This window comes from Patiria miniata, unplaced genomic scaffold (assembly GCF_015706575.1).
Source record: "Patiria miniata isolate m_02_andy unplaced genomic scaffold, ASM1570657v1 HiC_scaffold_10, whole genome shotgun sequence".
In the NCBI taxonomy this organism is placed as follows: Eukaryota; Metazoa; Echinodermata; class Asteroidea; order Valvatida; family Asterinidae; genus Patiria; species Patiria miniata.
The window spans coordinates 6,474,503-6,499,904 of NW_024037048.1; the positions used below are offsets into that span (position 1 = coordinate 6,474,503).

At 38.1% G+C, this 25,402-nt stretch overlaps 2 protein-coding genes across 3 annotated transcripts; one reads left to right on the forward strand and one right to left on the reverse strand.

Annotated features, from left to right (window-relative positions):
• Window positions 1–1,902: 1,902 nt before the first annotated feature.
• LOC119736459 (proteasome subunit alpha type-3-like) lies at window positions 1,903–10,672 on the reverse strand. Its single transcript, XM_038210480.1, has 9 exons — window positions 10,514–10,672; window positions 9,641–9,847; window positions 8,345–8,377; window positions 7,748–7,816; window positions 7,000–7,073; window positions 5,479–5,548; window positions 3,437–3,564; window positions 2,634–2,766; window positions 1,903–2,023 (listed from the first exon to the last, which is right to left on the reverse strand). The coding sequence occupies exons 1-9, from the start codon at window positions 10,532–10,534 to the stop codon at window positions 1,979–1,981; spliced, it is 780 nt and encodes a 259-aa protein (XP_038066408.1). The 5' UTR covers window positions 10,535–10,672; the 3' UTR covers window positions 1,903–1,978.
• An 11,027-nt stretch (window positions 10,673–21,699) lies between these two features.
• On the forward strand, window positions 21,700–25,402 carry LOC119736470 (ubiquitin-like protein FUBI). 2 transcript variants are annotated; one of them, XM_038210490.1, is made up of 5 exons: window positions 21,700–21,807; window positions 22,807–22,888; window positions 23,654–23,798; window positions 24,390–24,445; window positions 25,093–25,402. In XM_038210490.1, exons 2-5 carry the CDS (start codon window positions 22,814–22,816, stop codon window positions 25,216–25,218), a joined length of 402 nt encoding a protein of 133 aa, XP_038066418.1. In that variant the 5' UTR covers window positions 21,700–21,807; window positions 22,807–22,813; the 3' UTR covers window positions 25,219–25,402. The 2 variants fall into 2 exon arrangements, with proteins under 2 accessions (XP_038066418.1, XP_038066424.1); XM_038210496.1 differs by lacking the exon at window positions 21,700–21,807 and adding an exon at window positions 21,823–21,916.

The following is a 25,402-nucleotide window of genomic DNA, read 5'->3' on the forward strand; positions in this document are numbered from 1 at the left end:
GAAATATGTCTTTGTAATAATTTATCTTCCTATTCTGGTAGACTTTGTAACATCATTAGTTTATGTACAGAGAGCATAATTGCTTGGGAAGTTTTGAAAAGGCTGGGTTTTTTTATGAGATGCTTTGGCCATGACAACTTCATTTGTAAGTGTTTCTCTGGTTAGATACAATGTAATTGGAAATTAAACTCAGTTGCCATGGAGATGACTCACAAATAGTTAATTTTCAAGTGCTCTCCCTGCGCCAAGCCGTTGAATTGATTTTGGGGAAAAGGGCGTAAAACATTTTTTATCTTTTGTGATGATCATGGCACTGTAACTTGTATAGGTCATTCATTATGTATTTTTTTAAGAACAGCCGTTTATGCATGTATTTATTTCCTTTTATTTTTAAGTGAAGAGGCTTGATTATGTGGTACATGTAGGCGTGTGGAAAGTATAATGTAGCCAATAAATTGTGATTCTGACTGGTCACAGTAACATAATTACATATATAGATGACCCCGTCTTTTAATATAACACGCAAAATTTTGTGGAAAGTTGGTGTTTTTAAGAACTTTAATCCATTTTACTAACAATTTCAATACATCCTTTTTTTGTAAAGCTTTGTTCAGAGTTTTCAGTCCTCAATACATAAAAAAAATTAATGTTACAAGTGGAAGATGTGCTGCGCTATGAATCTAAATTTTCTTTTTGGCAGCTTCACAGATTTGAACAGTGGTGAATAATGGACACAAATAATTCAAACTAAGAGATCAACGCATTTTATTTTAAAGAAATCATTGTGAATTTATTGAAAACAAAACCAAGTTTTTGCAACTTGTGTTTACATTTTGGAAATATTGGTTTTACACACTGTATGATGGGGAGAGGATCTGCAAGCTGCAGAATGGAAATGTACATACTTGCAAAACCTCACATATAATATCCACATCGTGAACTGAATGAGTTTAGGAACACTTTGTAGCACAAACAGGGCTTGCTATATTAAATTACTAGAGCGCTAACTCCTCATTCTTGTGCACGGAGACGCTTTGAAACCGACCTAGGCGCAGATATTTTGAATTCATGTGCTTGTTTGTAGAACATACATGTAATGAAATTAGATGGATTGAATTTTGAAAGTGTACTCTACATGCAACACGCAATAAGCAGAACATGCGCAAACAACTTAAACGCGTCATGAATGTTCAAAAAATGTCACGGCAAAAAGCCTCTGCAGCGAATACGTGCACGCGTTACGCTATTTGCGTAGAGCAAAATGACAAGCTCATTTGCTGATCGTGCGTTTCGGTTTTTGGCGTATCGGCTTCGATAACGCACCGGTATGGAATACAAATGCAGATATGCAAATAGGCGTACAAAATACGTACAAAATTTCCAGTTCTCCATAGGTTCGAGTGCAAACATGGATGCGCCCGTCGGGCATTACTTTGTACATCGAGTTAGCGCTCTAGCAGTTTAATATAGCTCTTTGGATGTAAGGCAGCGTTGTCAAAATGGACAAAAGTGTCTACTTGACAGAGATGCCACTTTTTAGGCTTTAAGTTTAACCTGAATTCAGGTTTGTTTGTTTTTCAAAAAATGTGACAAATTAAAGTGCTGGATTTGGTCTGAAACATCCAGAAAACACATTTTTGAAAGGGGGTAAGGGTTGTTTCAGGTTTTTTAGTAGTGTTTCAGGCAATTTATTGATACAAATGTATATTGGTGGCATCTCTGACTCAACTGAATTCCGGGGGGAAGTTTTTAATTTAAACAGCGACATCTTTTGTGGATTTGGGGGATTTTTCCTTCAAAATTTTATCAACTGTGTTCCACAGTAGAAGTGAGAAATAAATGAGACTAGACATACATGTAGTACTCCTTTTGAAAAGCTATGTGCACCGGGTCTTTTTTTTCTAAGAGTTCCACTGAAACCCAAGGGAGAAGAGAGCTCTCTGATTATGGAAAATTGCATGATGTCTAACATCGTCTCCTAAATGTCTTCATCTTCAGAGCTGGATGACTCCTCTAATGAATCCTGTTAAGAGGAGAAAAGAAGAAACATGAAAGAATTTCAAAATTAAGCATATCACAACTCCAAGTCTCTCCTCTGTTTGAACATTTCTACTTATATTTCAGGAACAAACTTTGGTCCCTTAGGTCTTCCCCACAAGAATAAGACGCCCAGAAGTGGGTGTGGAGTGTCATGACCGAGCGTTTAAGAGCCCCGGACTCAAGCTGCGTAATGTTTCTGATCAGCAGAGTGTGGGTTCGAGTCCTGGTCTTGACACTTGTGTCCTTAAGCAAGACACTTAACTAGCATTGCTTCGTCCTTGTATTTCAAGAATACTTTGGTCCCCTAGGTCTTCCCCACAAGAATAAGACACCCAGAAGTGGATGTGGAGTGTCATGACCGAGCGTTTAAGAGCCCCGGACTCAAGCTCTGCTGTTTCTGATCAGCAGAGAGTGGGTTCGAGTCCTGGTCTTGACACCTGTGTCGTTAAGCAAGACACTTAACTAGTATTGCTTCGTCCTTCGGACTAGTTGACTAGAGTAGTGCAACCATCCTGAATTCAATGAAAGTGAGACGAACTTTAGGTACATAAGCACGATTCGCGCTCAAACTTGGCTGGTTAGTGTCAACCTACCTTTCCAAATTTGAAGGCTTCTTGAGCCACATCTTCCGGGACGAACTCGTGTCGACCGTTGGTCATCTCACCGACCCAGCTCAGCTCCAGCTCAAAACTCTTGTCTTTGATTTCGTCGTGTACAATGTGAATGCTGCAAGTAGAGAAAAGAAACCAACTAATTACTCCTAGAACATTTAATGCCAAAACAGCGCAAGTAACACCGAAGCTGACATATTTTACTGAACATTTTGGACATCGATGTGAGCAACAAAGGGCCCAGAAATACCCTTAAACATGGCAAAGCAATAACAGAAAATGAAGGTGGAATGGGACACATAATTTCATTTTAAGGGTTCATATACAAATTTTCCAACAATACATTTTTGACTTAAATAAAAAAAATGCTATAGCAAAGGCCATCTTGAAGTTGGTGTCACTGCAACTAATGAGTATATAGACCTTTATCATGTTACACCATTTCAGTCATGTTCCCTGTATCCAACAACGGTACTTAATAATAATGTTTTTGGTGCAAAAAGGAACCAGACTATTTTTCCTTCCAGCCTCTCTTTGGTTACATTGATTTGAATGGGGAATAAAGCAAGATGGCCACAATATGAAAATGTTCTATTGCATAGCAGGAAAATCACCCCTGGCAAGAACTGTGTTTTGGGGGAGTATTCTATTGTTCAGAAAATTTGGGCCAAGCTTGTTGGGTATTTGTATGTCTTTTGTCCCAAAAACGCAGGAACAAGTGTGTGTGCTCTACCAAAAAAAACCACTATATATCACATAAAAATAGAATATCTCAATAAACTTACATTTTGGCAACCTCTTTGACTGCCTCCCTGCACGACATGTCTTTGACGTGTTTGTCTATGGTTAGGAGTTTCTCTATCTCCGTCTTAGCTGCCTGCTTGGCTTTGCCTATTGCGCAGCCATGGTAGCCCTACAGAGGAAAAATAACCAACAAATGTATATGTACCAGTGTACATGTTCATCTTTTCAAACCGTGGAGGAAAACTACCAGAGAACAAAAGGGAACAATATTGTCCATGATTCCCAGCATACGTCCGCGGTTAGGGTCGTGTACAAAACCTATGGGAGTTTCCTCAAAAGTTAGAGTACAAACAAAAGAGGGACAATAGGACGTCCACGATCGACGGTGCACGTTTGCGTGTGTCTAGTAGTGCAACAAGTTAACTCTTAAAGCTATAGTCCATCATTTGCAGCCATCCGAAAGTAACTGGCGTAATTACTGTTGAAAAACAAACTAGGTTGAAAGATAGTAAGGGAACTAAACTCCCTGTGAAATTATTCTTTCTGGGAAGCTGTCATTTTGAAGTAATCAACGAAAGAAGGCATTTCCAACGGTGATTCTTAAGAAGCACCATAGGAAAATTTAAATTAGTAGTTCGTTTTGTTATTCAGCGCAGCGCGCACAAGTATTGGAACGACGCACACGCGCGCGCGGTTGTTATAATTCGTCGGATCAGTGCGCGACGCCGCGTATAGCTGCAATTCAAAACAATTCAAAACATGATTCAGTAACTTTTGATTTGAAATTGAAATCTTAGAATGCTGCTTTTCTCGGAATGTACAGCTGAAGCTTAGCTGAAACTTCATCAGGTTAGTTGCTCAGTATCCTTCATTAGATTTTGAACACTTTTGTTGCTTCAAACGAACAAAATGCACTAATTACAAATGATGGACTATAGCTTTAATGGACTCTTAATGTTCAGGATCAGGAGATGATGCTGTGTATGGACTATCCGTGCACGAATACCTTCTCAAGGGTTAAGAAGAGAGAGTTGGTGGAGACTACTGGGACATTCCAAAGCACCGCTGAAGACACTCGACAGTCCAGCAGATGCTACATGTTAGTGCACACCCGTATCAGAGTTAGTCATGTGTACTTGCCATACACACATACTGAAATTTGTATCCTTGTGGAGACATTTCTCTGTTCTCGTGTACTAAAATTTTCGAGTTTGAAAGTGTACTTTCAAAATACTCCTATTTTAACCAGAATTAATTTCCTGGGCTGAAATTCGGACTTAATATCCCTTACAGAAAATACTTCAATTTGCGACACATCAACACACCTTGGCAATTCCTAGTTTTTGAGTAAACTCCATATATCTATTTCGTGATAACCTTGTGGAGACGTATTCACCTATAGAAATTGCCCTATGGAGACGTATACAATCTTTTGTTCCCTACTGTGTGCATGTCTCTAGAGGGCACGGTGTATCAGATCATTCGCACACGTGGTGTGTGTCTCCCACTGGGGTCTCAAAAGTGGTCACAAAGCACGATCTACTATTTTTGCATGGAGGAGTCCATAGTGCAGGTCGCAATGCACGGCCTGAACGATTCATGCTCATATGGCATAACAGTAGCCATTTTGTTCAAAGGTTCACAATTTCTTGAGCCCAATTTTTGGCATATTCAATTCAAGCGTCTGTCGTATCTCTCCCTTTGTCATCGTTGAGGGTGTACAAGTACTTTAAAAAAAAAAAACATAGTACATATGTGATGCGATCAAGCTAAATGAGTCGTTTGTCGGGAATATTTATTTGGAGGTACAGGCCAAAATAGGGCCACTTCATCACATCACTGCATCACATCTTTTGGTGTTCCAACTTCATAATTTTTTAACTAAAGATGGTATCAGCATGCGGTTTTCACAGCAGTAATGCTGAGATTGTGCTCTTTTCAAATCTGTAATAAAAAAAAATTGACCGGGTGGACAAACGACTCATGTAGCTTGATCGCATCACATATGCCAGGGCTAAAAGCTTCAGGTTTTGAAGGGATTGATTTAGTCAAACCATACCAAAAGTGTAAAACGTTTTCTTACCCAGGTTACTCCAGATGGATCGATCATGTACATCTGAGGTGTGTTTTCTTGGTATGACCCCAACAGAATACTGGGGGGGAAAAACGAAAGAAATATCAGTTTCAGTGTTTTGCTCACAAACACTGTACTGTATTCTGACTTTTTTCTGTAAGCAAATCTTAATTAATTCTATAGTGCATTATTAATAATGCCATTAGCTAACCCTCCTGTTATTTAAGAGGTCACAAACGTACTTTTAACACAGGCTGGTCACCAATGGTCAGATAATGTATGTGATTAGTACATTGGTGGGTCAAAATCGGTCAACCAGTTTTGACTCTTGGGACGGCCTTTCACAGGTACCACATGTTACTCATTATATGCATGAGAGGATAGTTGCTAGGCTTTTATAGGATGTTGATATTTGATTTTCTTTGTGGAGGGGGGTGTTCAGATAATAACAATAATATGAATTTCTATTAGTTTTGCCATACAATGCTTTTTTGACCAGGCAGTCCTGTAGCACAATGGGACATCCCATTTTATATTCAACAAACAATGGCAAAGTTTGTTGACCCAGGGATTGCAAACAAAGCCGGGGGGGGGGGGGGGGGAATGTTTTTTTTTATCAAGACACCATCGGTCACTTGTTCTAGTCAGTCAATACCATCACTTAACTGCACCTTTCAACTCTTGGATGATTTTTTAAAAAGTCAATATCGGTCAGCAAATGGCCAGCATCAACCACTATTCAACAGGTCATAGCTGGTCAAATCATTCTCATGGTTAGACACTTTAGCAGTCGCAACTGGTCAATCCTATACTTCTATGCACAGTTTTTCAATGGGTCACCAATGGTCACTTGACCGATTTTGACCCATGTAGTAGCAAGGTTCAGAATGCGCATTTCCATAGGAGGGTTAGGTGACATCTCAATCACTGCCTTTTACACTTTCACAAAGAGATCCAATAACATGTCTGGCCCTTGAATATAGAGGCATACAAGTAGAGGCATAAAAGTAGGTCAAATAAACTATTCATTTTCAAAAGTAAAGTCTGCAACAAGCCAATATGGCCAATCAGGCTGTCATTTAATATCTCCGATTTTCCTTGGCATGAAACAACTGAGAATATTTTTTATCCCCCCCCCCCCCCCCTGGATGGGATGCCAGTCCATCGCAGGTTACTCCCCAGCTAATGCCAGTACCCATTTAAACCCCTGGATGGAGAGAGGCAAGTTCGGGTGAAGTGGCTTGCCCAAGGACACAACGTACGGCCAGCAGCTGGATTCGAACCCCTGACCCTATGATCATGAGTCACAAACCCTAACCACCGGACCACACTCTCCCACAAAGGGAATTTTCACAAAGGCTGGTAATCTTTAATACTCAGCTGTTAATGCATAAACATGAACGTCCTTTTTCTTTGCCCCCCTCCCCCAAAGAGCCAAAAAGTAGGGTCAGTGAGATATCATTTTTGGGACGATTCATGGAGGTTCTTGGAAGCAACACCAAGGGACTAAAGGATAGAAAGCAAACTCACCTACAACCAAACGGCCGCACAGCACTGTACAAGGTGTAAGTATGTGCATACATAGCCACTCTCTCTGCTAAATACTGCAACCAGAAGAGAACACAAATTAAAAATAAGTTTAAACAATTTGTTTTTAAATGCCTTGCGTATAAAGATGATGATGATTAAATGGCAGAACAGCAACAGCAGATTATAACAGGTGGACACTCAGGAAAGAGGAAACCTCCATTAGAATGATGTCACGTATGAGAAAACAAACAAGTGACGTGTAATATTTGAATGACTGCAATGTGTAGTTCTGACAACAAGTTTTTCTCACAAAGTCACAACAGAAGGCATTTTCACACCATCGGTCCATCACAAGCAGAACCCGGTCCCATCCAACACGGGTACGCAACACTGAGCGTTCACACTTACACCGTTGTGTACACGGGTCGGCTGTAGATTTTGGATTTTCTACCCTTGGGTAGAGTCTCTCAACTCTGGTCCCGACCAGGGTTGCATTTTACTGGTGTAGAGCGCTGGATTTAAGTCTAAGCCGTGTTGGATTCTGGCTAGTGTGAACCGGGCTTCCGAAATCTCCATGTTGAACCCGGGTCCAACACAGAGTTTCTAGAAAGTGTGAAAGGTCCTAGAAAGTCTTGAGCGAGTTAATAAGAAACAGGGACACGGTATCATAAAACGCGAAGGAAACGACCTTCATTCTCCCATGTACACTAACAAAGACAGGTGTTATATCTTGGACAGTCTTTCTTACCTTGAGTGGGATGGGTCCTCCGTATGATGCTCTGTAGTCTGATGCCTCGTCCCTGGCTGTCTCAACAAGCTGTTGTGAATAAATGCAGAGACAAAGGTCTTAAATCATGTACATGTATGCAAGATGTAGAATCTGCTATATGTATGGCGTTCTGGCAAAATGAGGCAGAACTACATAGGCAGAGTTGCAAAGACAGTTAGCGGAAATTAGGGAAGAGAACCATTTGTCGCACTTCAATGGAACATTATCTTTTGTCTTCTCTCTACGGAATTCTTCAGGCTTGCGAGATACACTGCTTAGGGTGCTTCAGAGGAATGCTTTATTTCATTACCAAAAATAATTAATAACAATAACAATAATACAGAAATCGACAGTTCTTTATATTCATTGTCTTGTGCATAGTGTATTAAGTTGACATTTACAGTTGACATTTACATCAGTATGTCCATTACATGTATGTTTCAGGTTCTTGACTCATCTTTAAGATATCTGTGGTACTGAGAATTAAAATATCCCTGTCAAGAAAACTTGATAGGTTTGCTGGTACTGGAATAAGTGGAATAAGAATGAATATCTTTTGAAATGATATTTCCTTACCTGCCTGGCATCTGCAAGGAGTCCTGCAACAGCCTACAGAGATAAAAAAAAAAATGAAGATCATCAAGTGTTGATTTCAAATTTTTTAATTAACATTCTACTGAAATATGGGCAACTGGCCTAAATGTTTACGTTGCATGAGTATTCCCTTACGTTCTTGTCTTTAATCTTGACAGTCTCTGTTCAACTTCTGTGCAACTTCATTTGTGCTATGCTGAAATTCCTTGGCTTAGCATGCTTACAGGCCAATTTATGATTTCAAATTAAAGTCAGTGAACATAATCGCTCTGAATAATTTTGATGAATATTTAAGTACAAAAAAGTTAAGTCTTTCACAAGCCAATATGGCCCATCAGGCCAGCATTTATTTCCAGTTTCTTTGGCTTGAAACGACTGAGAATACTTCTACTCCCCCCTGGATGGGATGCCAGTCCATCGCAGGTTACTCCCCAGCTAATGCCGGTACCAATTTATACATGTACTACTGGGTGCAGAGAGGCAAGTATGGGTGAAGTGGCTTGCCCAAGGACACAATACATGGCCAACAGCTGAATTCGAACCCCTGACTCTCTGATCATGAGTCATGAACCTCAACCCTAGCGTCTTGAATCTACCAGCCCTTTTTTTGTAAACTTGAGACTTTAAGATAACATTCTTGTGTTTCAACTGATTCTCTTTGCGCTGATGCTTTTCCAACAAACCAGTAACACATTATGACTACACATATTCCTAATGTTAATTACAAAAACAAGTGCGATTGTAAAATAAGCTCTGGCCATCTCGCATGAAAGTCTTGCATGAAATGATACAATTACTCACTTGGTCGTGATTGTCAGTTGAAAGTAACAACGCAAAATAATAGTGGCGTTCATAATGCAACTCTTTCCTCACCCATACGCCCTGAAGACTCCAAAAATTGACATAGGGCCAGAGGCAGGGGCGATGTATAGTCACAGGTGTGTTGAAGCCCTTAGTTCCTAGCGCATTACATACCACGTGACTAACATTACCACACATTATCTTGCCTCCATGTACAAAATGTTCACAAACAACGCCACGAATTGCTACAAACAATTATTGTCAAATGTTTAATGTATTTTGTTTGTTATTTGTCGACAGTCAAAATTTGGTACTTACAGTTTTATGGGATACTTAAGGGGTTTGTTTTTGGTCAATTTTTTGGGGACCGACTGACCAACCTATCGACAGACCAACCGACACCAAAGTGACTTTTTATTAAATTAAAGAAATAGAAGCTCTGTTGCCAGAGCTTAAAAACTGTTCCTTCCGACTCACCACTCCAACGTGTCTATCAGCATTGAATATTCTCTTGTTGGATCCCATCTCGTACAGCTTGGACGTGACCAGTTTCTCCACTCCAAAGACTACACCGTCCTTACAGCGCAGACCGATTGCCGTTCCGCTGTTCTCAACGGCTTTGATCGCATATTCCACCTGAAACACTCTCCCATCTGGAGAGAACTGTGACGCTGACAGGTCATACTGCATTCAAAGATGTAGAAAAAAAAATATCAGTTTAAAACACAAGAGGCCATAACACACATGTACCCCCAAAAATGTAGTAGTACATTCTGATGTCACTTTGGTAGTTGCGTACAAAGTCTACAGATAGTCAGTAAAAGATAACATACATAACATTCGAACACGAAATTACATGAAAAGTAGACGTCTGAAAAATGCCGGACTTCCGTTCAATCGCTATAATTAAGTATAAAGAGGGTGAGTATGTTTCTAAATCTAAATTTGACAAAGATCTACATTTTCAGGCATGTCAGGTAGGCATTATGTTCCAGGTGTGGCCTTCATTACAAAAAACAAATGTCAAAAATTTATTCGGAAACTTTTTAGAAAATTCCAGCCAAGTTTGCTGTAGACAACAATCACTGAGGTAACTTACAAGTTACAGCATGTATTCCTACCTCCTTGCTTACAGGGGAAAGAAAAAGCTTGCGCCAGGGGCTTTCATTCTACCCCCCCCCCCCCAACCTCCCCGCCACACCCCCATCCAACACACGCACAACATGGACAACAGCAGACGACAAACAAAACGAACAACTCAAAATGGCCGTCGTTTGTTAAAATTATATTTGCCCAATAAACAGGAATTCTTCTATTATTTCTCCTTTTTGTTAACTTTAATATACTCACCCCAGTGCCGATCGAACTCATGATTCTTGTGATTGATTTAAAATCATTTATAAAGTCAAAGAGATATTTTCTTTACTGTGTGATGGCCCCTTCACCTCTTTCTCCAAAACATGCAGAATCACGTTGGGATGGATGTTGCTAGAGCTAGCAATAGAGGGCGCTTTCCCTATTTTATGGCTCTGCTGCTGCGGCGCGGCCGCGGGTTTGAGGCAGTCCAAAACAAGAAAAGTGTCCGATCCGGCAGGAAACACACGAAAGAAATTTCCGATCATAGAAGGAAACACACGAAAGAAGAGATTCCATTTAGCGATTTCGCGCTTTAAAACACTTTCTGGCAGTAAATAAGAAAAAAAAACAACAGCAGTAATATTTAACAGAGCCAAGCAGGCTGCAAGTAGGGTCCGGTCCGACAGGGTACCCCCCCCCCCCGGCCACTTTTTTTGTGTACAAACTCCTCGGTTTTAGTATAATGATAATCCTGAGAACAGTCCTGTTTTTTTGTACAACAGTTTTAAACAAACAAAAAAATTGATACACATATTTTTCAGAACCAAAAGATTGCCATGCACGATTGTAGGCCTCTCTGAACCAGTTTGGATGGAACTACTATTTACATGTAATAATATGTAAACACGGGAAATTAAAAGAGTTGCTTTAGTTGCATAGTATGGCGTGTCAAACATTGCAATATTCAATATTTTGCAATATATATGTTGGATGTTCAATATGTGTTTGTTATCTTTTACATTTATGTGCGATGTTCAATATAAGAATGCGATGTTTTTCATTATTTGCGCGATGTTTAATATATTTGAGCGATGTTTTACAATATATGTGCGATGTTCAATATAATTATGTGTGCGATGTTTTACATTTATATGCGATTTTCAATTTATATGTGCGATGTTTTTGACGATATATATGTGCGATGTTTTCAATATTATGTTCGATTTTTTTGCATTAAATGTGCGATGTTTTTCGATACAATTGTGTGTGTTGTTTTACAATATATTTGCGATATTCTCAAATATGTGAGCAATGTTTTACACATATGTTTGACATTTCGAGCTATTTGTATTCGATGTTTCATAGGTATGTTTGCATTCGATCTTTTGCAATATGCATTTGATGTTTCCCTTTTCATTCGATGTTTCGTTAAGAGTCAAAGTCTGGTTACTAGACCGCGAAAGTCTGACTATTTTGCCTAAAGTCAGTGTATGAGACGTCAGGGGATCGCGTAAAGTGATTAGAGCCAGACCTAAACGGTAAAAACCGAAATTGTGGGTAATTCTTTAAGCATACGCAATGCGTTCATCATTGTTTGGGCAGTACCCCCAGCTGTGTCTGTACTACCCATAGTGCTATGTGCATCATCTATCCATTGAGGAGTGCATGACACATGGTCTGAGCTCCAAGGCCGATGTGCACCGGTCCCGTTTAATGATCCAGTTACCTGATAATTTGTTAGCATAAGCTGATGTAAAATTGGGCAAAATTAGATGTTTATGAAAAAAAAAATCAAATTGTAAGGGGTTAACCTTTCATTTTGTTAGCAAAATCGGGAAAAATCAGATGTTTCTGGAAAATTGCAGATTGTATGGGGTTAGATGTTTATGAAACATTTCAAATTGTAAGGGGTGAACATTGCATATTTTAGCGAAATTGGGCAAAATCAGATGTTTCCGAAAACTTTCAGATGTAAGGGATAAACCTTGCTTTTTTAGTGAAATTTTGCAAAGTTAGATGTTACGAAAAATTTCAAAATGAAAGGGGTTAACCTCGCATTTTTTTTAAGCGAAAATGGGAAAAAATCAAATGTTTCTGGAAAGTTGCAGATTGCAAGGGGTTAACCTTGCTTTTTGAATAAGATTGGGAAAAATTAGATGTTCATGAAAAAAATTCAAATTGTAAGGGGTTAACCTTGCATATTTTTTTGGGCAAATTAGGACACAATCAGATGATTCTGGAAAATTGCAGATTGTTAGGGCTTATAACCTTGTTTTTTTAGCAAAATTGGGCAAAAAGAAATGTTTATGAAAAATTTTAAATTGTAAGAGGTGTACCTTGTATATTTAGTAAAATTTGGCAAAATCAGATTTGTATGAAAATCTAAAATGGTAAGGGGTTAATCTTGCTTTTTTAGAAAAATTTGGAGCATATTTTACTAAAATTGGGCAAAATCACATGCTTCTAAAAAATCCAGATGTAAAGTTTCCGCAAAAACAGCTGTTGAAAAAGAGCCCAATGTTGAACTTTACTGAGTCTGAGGTCTATCGAGGGGACGATCCTTATTTCAACTCCCGGATATTCGCTGACAGTCTCTATTTTTCTTTTTAAGAAAGTCGAAATAGCTGAAGAGCAAGGTGAGAATCTATATGTGCCCAGATACAAAGAGTAGAAATCTACGCGTCTGCCTTTTGAAAATACACAATTGCGGTGTTCATTGTTGCGTAATGATCCGCCTAGCACACGACTGTTTTGCACATTAGGCTGTGTTATGCAGCTTCCTAACAAACCAAACACACTCGGCTCATTATATCGACTTGTTTTTCCCATTAAGGTAAAGCAAATGGACCCAGTAATCTTCCTGGCGCGTTTGCTCACCTATAAAGACAACTTTTCTTAGTTTAAGGAAAATTCTAAGGTAACGAAATGGCCTAGTGGTTACGATTCGTCGTCCACGGTTAGCGGGGTCCCGGGTTCGAATCCCGCTGGTGTCTTTTTGGTTTTTAACGTATGAGTTCAATCATTTACTATAAGAGATTTAATTTCCCGTCGTAAAGTACCAACAGTACCTTAGCTTAATCGGTAAGCACTGCTGCTGGTACTGTCCGCGAGTTCCAGGTTGGCGCCTTCGTACAGGTTCAGGGCATGTGGTCCACTCGGAGGATCAGGGCTTAGGGGCCGCCCTGTTCCTCCCTTAGCTCTTTGCTTTTACATGGTGCCTGGCCCTCCGGGGTTATATGGATGGATAGGGAAGGAAGTGTGTATTGGTCGGGGACGCCGAGACCCCGGAAGAGAACTAAGGGATCGGCTGGGGCATTGTTATGGCTCAGACCGATCCCTGAAAGCTTGACTAGCACATAACTTTTAGATTTTTTTTACCCTCTATCTTTTATACTTTGGTTTAGTTTAATATATACAGCTGCTCGGCAGGTCTACGGGTAGTATTAAAATTGAAACAATGGTGTATGTCATAAATCAATGAATATTTCATGATTGACTATAATCAAAACGGAGTTTCGTTTGATCAATTTGACTATCATTATATAATGACGCGATTGCCAATTGACGTAAGAAACGCCATAAATTATACCGGGAAAGAATAAAGATGTACATTGTTATATAAATATTATTTATACATCTTTCAAATAACGTGTCTTTAATTGTGAGCATTCCAAACAGTAATTCGCAATAGTAATAGAATGGTATATGATAGCACGATCAATGCGTCTCTATTAAATTTAAAAATATATAATTTAGGCCCCTATGTGTGAAATATTCTTTGATTGACTATGGGCATTCCATACGAATGAGTTAATTCGCAAAATATAGCAACAATAAAAGAGAAAGGAAAAAGAGAAAATTCCTTCACCCTAAAAACTGGAAAAATAATTTGTTTTAAAAAAGACAAATGGGACACTTCATGTATTGATTTAACAGTTTGCAAGGAGTTAGCCTTACATTTTTAGCAAAATAGGGAAAAATCAGATGTTTCTGGAAAATTTCAGATTGTAAGGGGTTAACCTTGCTTTTGTAGTAAAATTTGGCAAAATAAGATGTGTATGAAAAATTTCAAATTGTAAGGGGTTAACCTTTCTTTTTTAGTAAAATTGGGAAAATTTTAATGTTTATGAAAAATTTCAAATTGTCAGTGGTTAACCTTACATTTTTTTAGCAAAATAGGCCAAAATCAGATTTGTATGAAAAATCAAATATTGTAAGAGGTTAACCTTGCCAAATTAGGGCAAAATCAGATGTTTCTGGAAAATTGCAGATTGAAAGGGGTTAACCTTGCTTTTTTAAGCGAAATTGGGAAAAATCAGATGTTTCTTGAAAATTGCAGATTGTAAGGGGTTAACTTGGCATTGTTAGCATAACTGGGCAATATCAGATTTATATGAAAAATCTCAAATTGTAAGGGGTGAACCTTTGTATTTTTAGCGAAATTGGGCAAAATCAGATCTTTCTGGAAAATTTCAGATTGTAATGGGTTAACCTAGCTTTTTTAGTAATATTTCGCAAAATAAGATGTGAATAAAAAATTTCAAATTGTAAGGGGTTAACCTTGCTTTTTTAGTAAAATTGGGCAAATTTTAATGTTTATGAAAAATCTCAAATTGTAAGGGGTGAACCTTGCATTTTTTAGCAAAATAGGGCAAAATCAGGTGTTTATGAAAAATGTCAGATTGTAAGGGGTTCACCTCGCAGTTTTAGCAAAATTGGGAAAAATCAGATTTGTATGAAAAATCGAAAATTGTAAGAGGTAAACCTTTGCCCAATTAGGGCAAAATCAGATGTTTCTGGAAAATTGCAGATTGAAAGGTGTTAACCTTGCATTTTTAGCAAAACTGGGCAATATCAGATTTTTATGAAAAATCTCAAATTGTAAGGGGTGAACCTTGCATTTTTAGCAAAATTGGGCAAAATCAGATGTTTCTGAAAACTTTCAGATGTAAGGGGGTTAACCTTGCTTTTTTAGTAAAATTGGGCAAATTTTAATGTGCATGAACAATTTCAAATTGTTAGGGGTTAACCTTGCATTTCTTTAGCAAAATACGGCAAAACCAGGTGTTCATGAAAAATTTCAGATTGTAAAGGGTTCACCTTGCATTTTTAGCAAAATTGTATGAAAAATGAAAAATTGTAAGGGGTTAACCTTTGCCAAATTAGGGCAAAATCAGATGTTTCTGGAAAATTGCAGATTGAAAGGGGTTAATCTGGCATTTTAAGCAAAATTGGGCAAAATGAGATTTTTATGAAAAATCTCAAATTGTACGGGGTGAACCTTGCATATATTAGCAAAATTGGGCAAAATCAGATGTTTCTGAAAAAAAACTCCGATGTAAGGAATTAACCTTACTTTTTTTTTAAGTGAAATTTAGTAAAAATTAGATGTTTATGAAAAATTTCAAATTGAAAGGGGTTAAGATTGCATTTTTTTTGGCAAAATAGGGCAAAATCAGATATTTATGGAAAATTTCAAATTGTAAGGGGTTAACCTTGCATTTTAGCAAAATTGGGCAAAATCAGATGTTTCTGGAAAATTTCAGATGTAAGGGATTATCCTTGCTTTTTTAGTGAAATTTGGCAAAGTTAGATGTTTATGAAAAATTTTAAATGATAAGGGGTTAACCTTGCATTTTTTAAGCGAAGTTGGGAAAAAAATCTGATGTTTCTGGAAAATTGCAGACTGTAAGGGGTTAACTTTCTTTTTGAATAAGATTGGGAAAAATTAGATGTTTATGAAAAAATTCACATTGTAAGGGGTTAACCTTGCATTTTCCTTTTTAGCAAAATAGAGCACAATCAGGTGTTAAGTAAGATTTGTGGTTTTGCAAGGTGAAGATACTAAATAATGAAAGGTTTGCGGAAACACCATGTGCGAATAATTTCTCAACTAAGAGAATGGTTCTGAAAAGAACCAGAGGTATAAACTCGACGTTTCCGCAAACCTTTCATTATTTAGTATCTTCACCATGCAAAGCCTCAAATCTTACTTAACACCTGATTGTGCCCTATTTTGCTAAAAAGGAAAATGCAAGGTTAACCCCTTACAAGGTGATTTTTTTCATAAACATCTAATTTTTCCCAATCTTATTCAAAAAGAAAGTTAACCCCATACAGTCTGCAATTTTCCAGAAACATCAGATTTTTTTCCCAATTTCGCTTAAAAAATGCAAGGTTAACCCCTTATCATTTGAAATTTTTCATAAACATCTAACTTTGCCAAATTTCACTAAGAAAGCAAGGATAATCCCTTACATCTGAAATTTTCCAGAAACATCTGATTTTGCCCAATTTTGCTAAAATGCAAGGTTAACCCCTTACAATTTGAAATTTTCCATAAACATCTGATTTTGCCCTATTTTGCTTTAAAAAAATGCAATCTGAACCCCTTACAATTTGAAATTTTTCATAAACATCTAATTTTTACCAAATTTCACTAAAAAAAAGGAAGGTTAATTCCTTACATCAGAATTTTTTTCAGAAACATCTGATTTTGCCCAATTTTGCTAATATATGCAAGGTTCACCCCTTACAATTTGAGATTTTTCATAAAAATCTAATTTTGCCCAATTTTGCTTCAAATGCAAGGTTAACCCCTTTCAATTTGCAATTTTCCAGAAACATCTGATTTTGCCCTAATTTGGCAAAGGTTAACCCCTTACAATTTGAGATTTTTCATACAAATCTGATTTTTCCCAATTTTGCTAAAAATGCAAGGTTAACCCCTTTTCAATCTGCAATTTCCCAGAAACATCTGATTTTGCCCTAATTGGGCAAAGGTTTACCTCTTACAATTTTTGATTTTTCGAGATACAAATCTGATTTTTCCCAATTTTGCTAAAAAAGCAAGGTGAACCCCTTACAATCTGACATTTTTCATAAACACCTGATTTTGCCCCATTTTGTTAAAAAATGCAAGGTTCACCCCTTACAATTTGAGATTTTTCATATACATTTAAATTTGCCCAATTTTACTAAAAAAGCAAGGTTAACCCCTTACAATTTGGAATTTTATATTCACATCTTATTTTGCCAAATATCATTAAAAAAGCTAGGTTAACCCCTTACAATCTGAAATTTTCCAGAAAGATCTGACTTTGCCCAATTTCGCTAAAAATACAAGGTTCACTCTTTACAATTTGAGAGTTTTCATATCAATCTGATATTGCCCAGTTACACTCAGACACGAATACAACTTGAAGCTGAACAGGAGAATAGCGATAACGATGTTTCCACATTCAGTTACTGCAACGAAGTGGTCTTCTCCACGTGACAACAGCCCACACCTTGCCTCTGTCTAACCACGTTGCTGCTGGGCTAGCCAATCCGCTCATTAATGCATTATTCATGATCTCCAATAAATCATTAAACATAAAAACCATTCGTGCTGCGTGTAAGATATTTTATCGTTCAGTCTATAAAATTGATTATGCTAAAAATGCCAAGTTAACCCCTTACAATCTGCATTTTTCAAGAAACATCTGATTTTTCCCAATTTCGCTTAAAAAGGCAAGGTTAACCCCTTTTAATCTGCAATTTTCCAGAAACATCTGATTTTGCCCTAATTTGGCAAGGTTAACCCCTTACAATTTTTGATTTTTCATAGAAATCTGATTTTGCCCAATTTTGCTAAAACTGCAAAGTTAACCCCTTACAATCTGAAATTTTCCATAAACACCTGAGTTTGCCCTATTTTGCTAAAAAATGCAAGGTTAACCACTGACAATTTGAAATTTTTCATAAACATTTAAATTTTCCCACCACCTTACAATTTGAAATTTTTGATACCCATCTTATTTTGCCAAATTTTACTACAAAAGCAAGGTTAACCCCTTACAATCTTAAATTTTCCAGAAAGATCTGATTTTGCCCAATTTCGCTAAAAAATGCAAGGTTCACCCCTTACTATTTGAAATGTTTCATAAACATCTAAATTTTACTAAAAATGCAAGGTTAACCCCTTACAAGCTGCAATTTTCCAGAAACATCTGATTTTTCCCAATTTTGCTCAAATGTAAGGCTAACTCTTTGCAAACTGTTAAATCAATACATGAAGTGTCCCATTTGACTTTTTTAAAACAAATTATTTTTCCAGTTTTTAGGGTAAAGGAATTTTCTCTTTTTCCTTTCTCTTTTGTTGTTGCTATATTTTGCGAATTAACTCATTCGTATGGAATGCTCATAGTCAATCAAAGAATATTTCACACATAGGGGCCTAAATTATATTTTTTTTAAATTTAATAGAGACGCATTGATCGTGCTATCATATATATACCATTCTATTACTATTGCGAATTACTGTATTGTTTGGAATGCTCACAATTAAAGACACGTTATTTGAAAGATGTATAAATAATATTTATATTACAATGTACATCTTTATTCTTTCCCGGTGTAATTTATGGCGTTTCTTACGTCAATTGGCAATCGCGTCATTATATAATGATAGTCAAATTGATCAAACAAAACTCCGTTTTGATTATAGTCAATTATGAAATATTCATTGATTTATGACATACACCTTTGTTTCAATTTTGATACTACCCGTAGACCTGCCGAGCAGCTGTAGATATCAAACTAAACCAAAGTATAAAAGATAGAGGGTAAAAAAAATCAAAAAGTTATGTGCTAGTCAAGCTTTCAGGGATCGGTCTGAGCCATAACAATGCCCCAGCCGATCCCTTAGTTCTCTTCCGGGGTCTCGGCGTCCCCGACCAATACACACTTCCTTCCCTATCCATCCATATAACCCCGGAGGGCCAGGCACCATGTAAAAGCAAAGAGCTAAGGGAGGAACAGGGCGGCCCCTAAGCCCTGATCCTCCGAGTGGACCACATGCCCTGAACCTGTACGAAGGCGCCAACCTGGAACTCGCGGACAGTACCAGCAGCAGTGCTTACCGATTAAGCTAAGGTACTGTTGGTACTTTACGACGGGAAATTAAATCTCTTATAGTGAATAATTGAACTCATACGTTAAAAACCAAAAAGACACCAGCGGGATTCGAACCCGGGACCCCGCTAACCGTGGACGACGAATCGTAACCACTAGGCCATTTCGTTACCTTAGAATTTTCCTTAAACTGAGAAAAGTTGTCTTTATAGGTGAGCAAACGCGCCAGGAAGATTAGGCCTACTGGGTCCATTTGCTTTACCTTAATGGGTAAAAACAAGTCGATATAATGAGCACAGTGTGTTTGGTTTGTTAGGAAGCTGCATAACACAGCCTAATGTGCAAAACAGTCGTGTGCTAGGCGGATCATTACGCAACAATGAACACCGCAATTGTGTATTTTCAAAAGGCAGACGCGTAGATTTCTACTCTTTGTATCTGGGCACATATAGATTCTCACCTTGCTCTTCAGCTATTTCGACTTTCTTAAAAAGAAAAATAGAGACTGTCAGCGAATTTCTGGGAGTTGAAATAAGGATCGTCCCCTCGATAGACCTCAGACTCAGTAAAGTTCAACATTGGGCTCTTTTTCAACAGCTGTTTTTGCGGAAACTTTACATCTGGATTTTTTAGAAGCATCTGATTTTGCCCAATTTTAGTAAAATATGCTCCAAATTTTGCTAAAAAAGCTAGGTTAACCCCTTACCATTTTAGATTTTTCATAAAAATCTGATTTTGCCAAATTTTACTAAATATACAAGGTACACCTCTTACAATTTAAAATTTTTCATAAACATTTCTTTTTGCCCAATTTTGCTAGAAATACAAGGTTAAGCCCTAACAATCTGCAATTTTCCAGAATCATCTGATTGTGTCCTATTTTGCTAAAAAAAATGCAAGGTTAACCCCTTACAATTTGAATTTTCTTCATGAACATCTTATTTTTCCCAATCTTATTCAAAAAGCAAGGTTAACCCCTTACAATCTGCAGTTTTCCAGAAACATTTGATTTTTTCCCATTTTCGCTTAAAAAAATGCGAGGTTAACCCCTTTCAATTTGAATTTTTTCGTAACATCTAACTTTGCAAAATTTTACTAAAACAGCAAGGTTAATCCCTTACATCTGAAAGTTTTCGGAAACATCTGATTTTGCCCAATTTCGCTAAAATATGCAATGTTCACCCCTTACAATTTGAAATGTGTCATAAACATCTAACCCCATACAATCTGCAATTTTCCAGAACATCTGATTTTTCCCGATTTTGCTAAAAAAAAATGCTAGGTTAACCCCTTACAATTTGATTTTTTTTCATAAACATCTAATTTTGCCCAATTTTACATCAGTTTATGCTAACAAATTATCAGGTAACTGGATCATTAAACGGGACAGGTGCACATCGGCCTTGGAGCTCAGACCATGTGTCATGCACTCCTCAATGCATAGATGATGCACATAGCACTATGGGTAGTACAGGCACAGCTGGGGGTACTGCCCAAACAATGATGAACGCATTGCGTATGCTTAAAGAATTACCCACAATTCCGGTTTTTACCGTTTAGGTCTGGCTCTAATCACTTTACGCGATCCCCTGACGTCTCATACACTGACTTTAGGCAAAATAGTCAGACTTTCGCGGTCTAGAAACCAGACTTTGACTCTTAACGAAACATCGAATGAAAAGGAAAACATCAAATGCATATTGCAAAAGATCGAATGCAAACATACCGATGAAACATCGAATAGCTCGAAATGTCAAACATAATTATGTGTAAAACATTGCTCACATATTTGAGAATATCGCAAATATATTGTAAAACAACACACACAATTGGATCGAAAAACATCGCACATTTAATGCAAAAAATCGAACATAATATTGAAAACATCGCACATATATCGTCAAAAACATCGCACATATAAATTGAAAATCGCATATAAATGTAAAACATCGCACACATATATTGAACATCGCACATATATTGTAAAACATCGCACAAATATATTAAACATCGCGCAAATAATGAAAAACATCGCACACTTATATTGAACATCGCACATAAATGTAAAAGATATTGAACATCCAACATATATATTGCAAAATATTGAATATTGCAACGTTTGACACGCCATAGCATAGTCGGTCTCCCGGTCAGCATCCACCCGAAGTGACTGTCCGACCATGGAGGATGGTCCGACCACGCCACAAATAATTCAAAATTTGGATCAATCATTCCAAAAGTAATCTTAATCGTTTTTCTTATGTATTTCATTTAAAAAGTGAATAAACTCTATATTCCTAAAAAAAAAAAACAATTAGGTCTATATATTATAAACACAGATCTGTTTTGAGGATGAAATTCGAAAACAGCAAGGCCGGGTTAGCACTTTTTTTGATTATAATTGTCTTTATAACTGGCATATCAAATTTGTAGTTTTGGGTATTTTTTCATGAGTTATCAAACCAAAAGTTAGAACAAGGCGGGTTCTTTCTCGATTCTCAAAGTCAAAAAAGTTTACAGTTATCGTAAGTTTACAGCCAGTCAAGTTTCTGAAGCCAGACCGGCTACGACGCCGCAGTTTCAAAAATCCTACATGTACGTTGTCGCTGGTACCCGGCTTCCTTAACCTGGTTATAGCGCCCTCTTTCATTTGCAGCGTGAACTTGCACAACGTGAGGAAATTTTTCTCTTTAATTTCACCACAATTTGTAATGAAAAACAACTATAATATTACACTGTTATCAAGATATTTTGTATTTTGAACATTGAAGAATACAGTCTGTAAGTGATGTGGCTCATTTTGTCTTAAAAAGGTTGAAAGTTGGTGTTACAAAATATTGGCATGCCGAACAGCCGCATAAAAATTGTGGCCAATTTACTGGCGAGCGTGTATGGATAGGGTGAATCGTGTATAGTGTAGGGCCCCTGTTTTGTTTTGATGAAATTAGAGTAAAAAATGTTTTTTATTGCTCAAAAATCACCTTTACAATCAAAAGCAGACTTTTTTCAATCCTAATGACACCAGTTTTGCAATTTTGAACAGTTTCTTGGGGTAAAAATCGCAATTTTCCTGCGCGGCGCAGTTTGTGCCTTGCGTTGCGATTCAGCGCGCCACGTGTGCTCACGGCACATCGCGCAGTGATCGTCATCTTTATTTTTCGAGTTGCGCAAGTTGCGCTTCAAGGCACTACCGGCCCATGAACCGCGCTGGAAAATCGTAATTTCTACCCCAAGAAACTGTTCAAAAATCACCAAAAAAAGGTGTCATTACATTGAGAGAAGTCTGCTTCAGGTTGTCAATGTCATTTTTTAGCAATAAAAAAAATCCTTGACTCTAATTTGATCGAAATAAAACAGGAGCCTTACACTGCACGATGGCCCAAAGTTCTACATGAAACAAGTGTAGCCTTTATTTACGGAGGTAGTCCAGTAAATTTGCCACATTGATGGGGCTAGTTTACTGCTTGAGTGCTGCGCTAGTACTGGACCAGGCTCTGGCCACAAGCCAGGTTCCTCAACTTACTGAGCAGTTTGTCCAAGAAAAGAGCAATTCTTTCACATTATGGATAACAGTTGAATTCTTTACTTCGGGTTGGTTATTTCAATATTTGTCCTTATAATTTTATATCCAATTTCTTATAACCAGTTTTTTCTTTAATTTCGACCAACAGATTCAACATGCAGCTTTTCGTTCAAGGCCAGCAGATCCACACCCTTGAGGTGACTGGAAATGAGTCTATCCGTGATCTCAAGGTAAACAACTCCTACCCTCCCCCCCCCCCCCTTAGCCGCTGACTAATGCTATGATGATAGTAAAATGGTGCCAAAAACAATAAATGTAATGCTAACGTTCTCAATTCTCAAATTAGTTTACAATGCAGGAGAAAGCATTGTAGATTTATATTTGCAAGGGGGATGCCCAGATCCCTAGCAGGGCGCGCATTTGGCACGCCTTAACCCTAACTCCCTAGGTCTTTTGGCTAGGATGCAACCTCTATCCTGCAAAATCCTCCAATTGGCCTCATGGGAAAATTGCATATAGCCTCAATCCTCCAAATTCCTCCAGTATTTCTTGAATATGGTCCGTGGAGGGGCGACCACTGCCTGAATCCTGCAAAATCCTCCAGCAGTGACTGTCAGTGTGTTGAGGCTTGGCCAGTGACATCCTGGAGCAGTGCGGAGGATTTCAATCATAATGCAGGCCTATATTTATTCATGGCTGAGCAAAAACAACACAAGGTCCGGCCCAAGACCTTGACAAAGTGCATCCTGCGAAATCAGTAACGCTTTGTTTCCATGTAACCTCAATCCTCCAAATCCCTCCACATTGCAAAGAGGATTTTGAAGGATTCAGGGCGGTTAGGGTTAATGCCCTTAAATGATCCAAGTCCACAGAATGTTCCAAAGGGTTCTTTCACAGCCGCAGATGTTAGCTGAGTTAGAGTTAAAGTTAACAAACACTGAACACTCAAACATCATTGAGAGTGTCTTACATGTATTCATTCATTCTTCATCTAGCTTCGTCTGGAGAGCCTGGAGGGTATCTCCACAGCTGACCAGCTCCTGATGACCGGTGCCGCTATCCTGGAGGACGACCAGATGCTGTCAGCTTACGGTCTGTCTGAGCACGCCACGCTGGAGTTGTCTGTGCGCATGCTTGGAGGTAAGGGTCCAAACTCTATATCTGTGGTGATAAAGTTTACCGATGAAGTTATCGTCGGACATCTTACATTTAACGACCAGTTATCGCGTTCGACCAGAAAAGCAATTTGTGCTGTAAGTGTATTCTAAGTGTATGTGGCAGCTCAAAATTGATCGTGTTAAGTCACCTTTGTGCTGAGTAGTAATTGAGCCAAGTTTCATCCTCTGCAGGCTGTTGAGTGTATCGGGGTTTTTTTGTTTCTGTGATTTAGTTATATTTCAAATGAATTCAAGGGTTGCTCAAAAGTGGGGCATGATATAATGTGAAGAGAAAAGACCAGCATCCAAAAACTGCGTAAGTAGGTTGAGTTTACTACGCGTGTTGTGATCTGTACCTTGCAGTTCAGTTTCCACAATCATTTAGAGTAAATGAGCATGCCTTTGTCATGTGCAGTGATAGGTTCCTTTTGTTCATAAAGGCTTGAGCAATTCACAATTTTTTTTTTTTTTTAAATGTTATTGAATTTTGCCAAAATCGTTACTTGACGGTTATCCCTTTAGCGTGAGCAAAATCTTCAGTTGTGCATTTATGCATAATTTTGTGTTTCTACAGGAAAGGTTCACGGCTCCCTGGCTCGTGCTGGAAAGGTTAAGGGTCAAACACCCAAGGTCAGCATACTTGATGTATTCTCTTGATGAATCTTCTTTTTTTAAGGCCACTGGAAATCACTTGAAATACATTAAAAAAAAATCAGTACAACTAAATTTGCTCAGCAACCACATTTGTATTATTTGATCGTAATGTTTCCATAAAAACCCTTTCACTAGTTACAAAGAGAGAGTATGAAGGTACCTGAGTTATATAATGGGGTGCTTATATACCAAAGGTCTCAAAGCGCTTCACAATTATCACCCCTGTTCATCAGGCCATGAGACCAGTTTCTGCAGCAGCTCAAGATCAGCGCATTATGGTCTCTACCTTCACAGGTACCTATTTACACTCCTGGGTGGAGAGGGGCAAGTTGTAGTAAAGTGTCTTGATCGAACCAAGCATTCACACGCTTAGCATTCGTGCATGAAGTCCATGTATACCAGAGTTGTTGCCAGGTTTATCGTATTAAGTCAATCACATGTCAAATCAAAGTGTGGTCACAAGTGATGAGGATGAACAATGACACACCTATGTTGTAGTTCATTGAATGAACATGCACACAATTGATTTGCGAGTTCTTGACCACAGTTTAGGGCTATCCTCAATCTTTGGCAACATTGAGTTTACAGCCAAGTGCCAAATCTGGTGTGTTTTCTTTTCACAGGTGGACGCTGAGGAGAAGAAGAAGAAGAAGACCGGCCGTGCCAAGCGTCGCATGCTGTACAACCGCCGCTTCGTCAACGTTGTGCCCACATTCGGAAAGCGCCGGGGACCCAACTCCAACTCCTAAATGTGGTTAACACCACTACAGGTCAACTTGCGGTCATGTGAAAATTAAGAAAAACCCAAAAATGATAGGGGAAACGCAAACAAAAGAAATCGAGTGTTAAAAGTAAAGTCACCTCTTTGATGACACTGTGTAGCATAAGACTGTGTGAGCAAGTGAATAATAAACCTGTAGACCTGGTACCGTA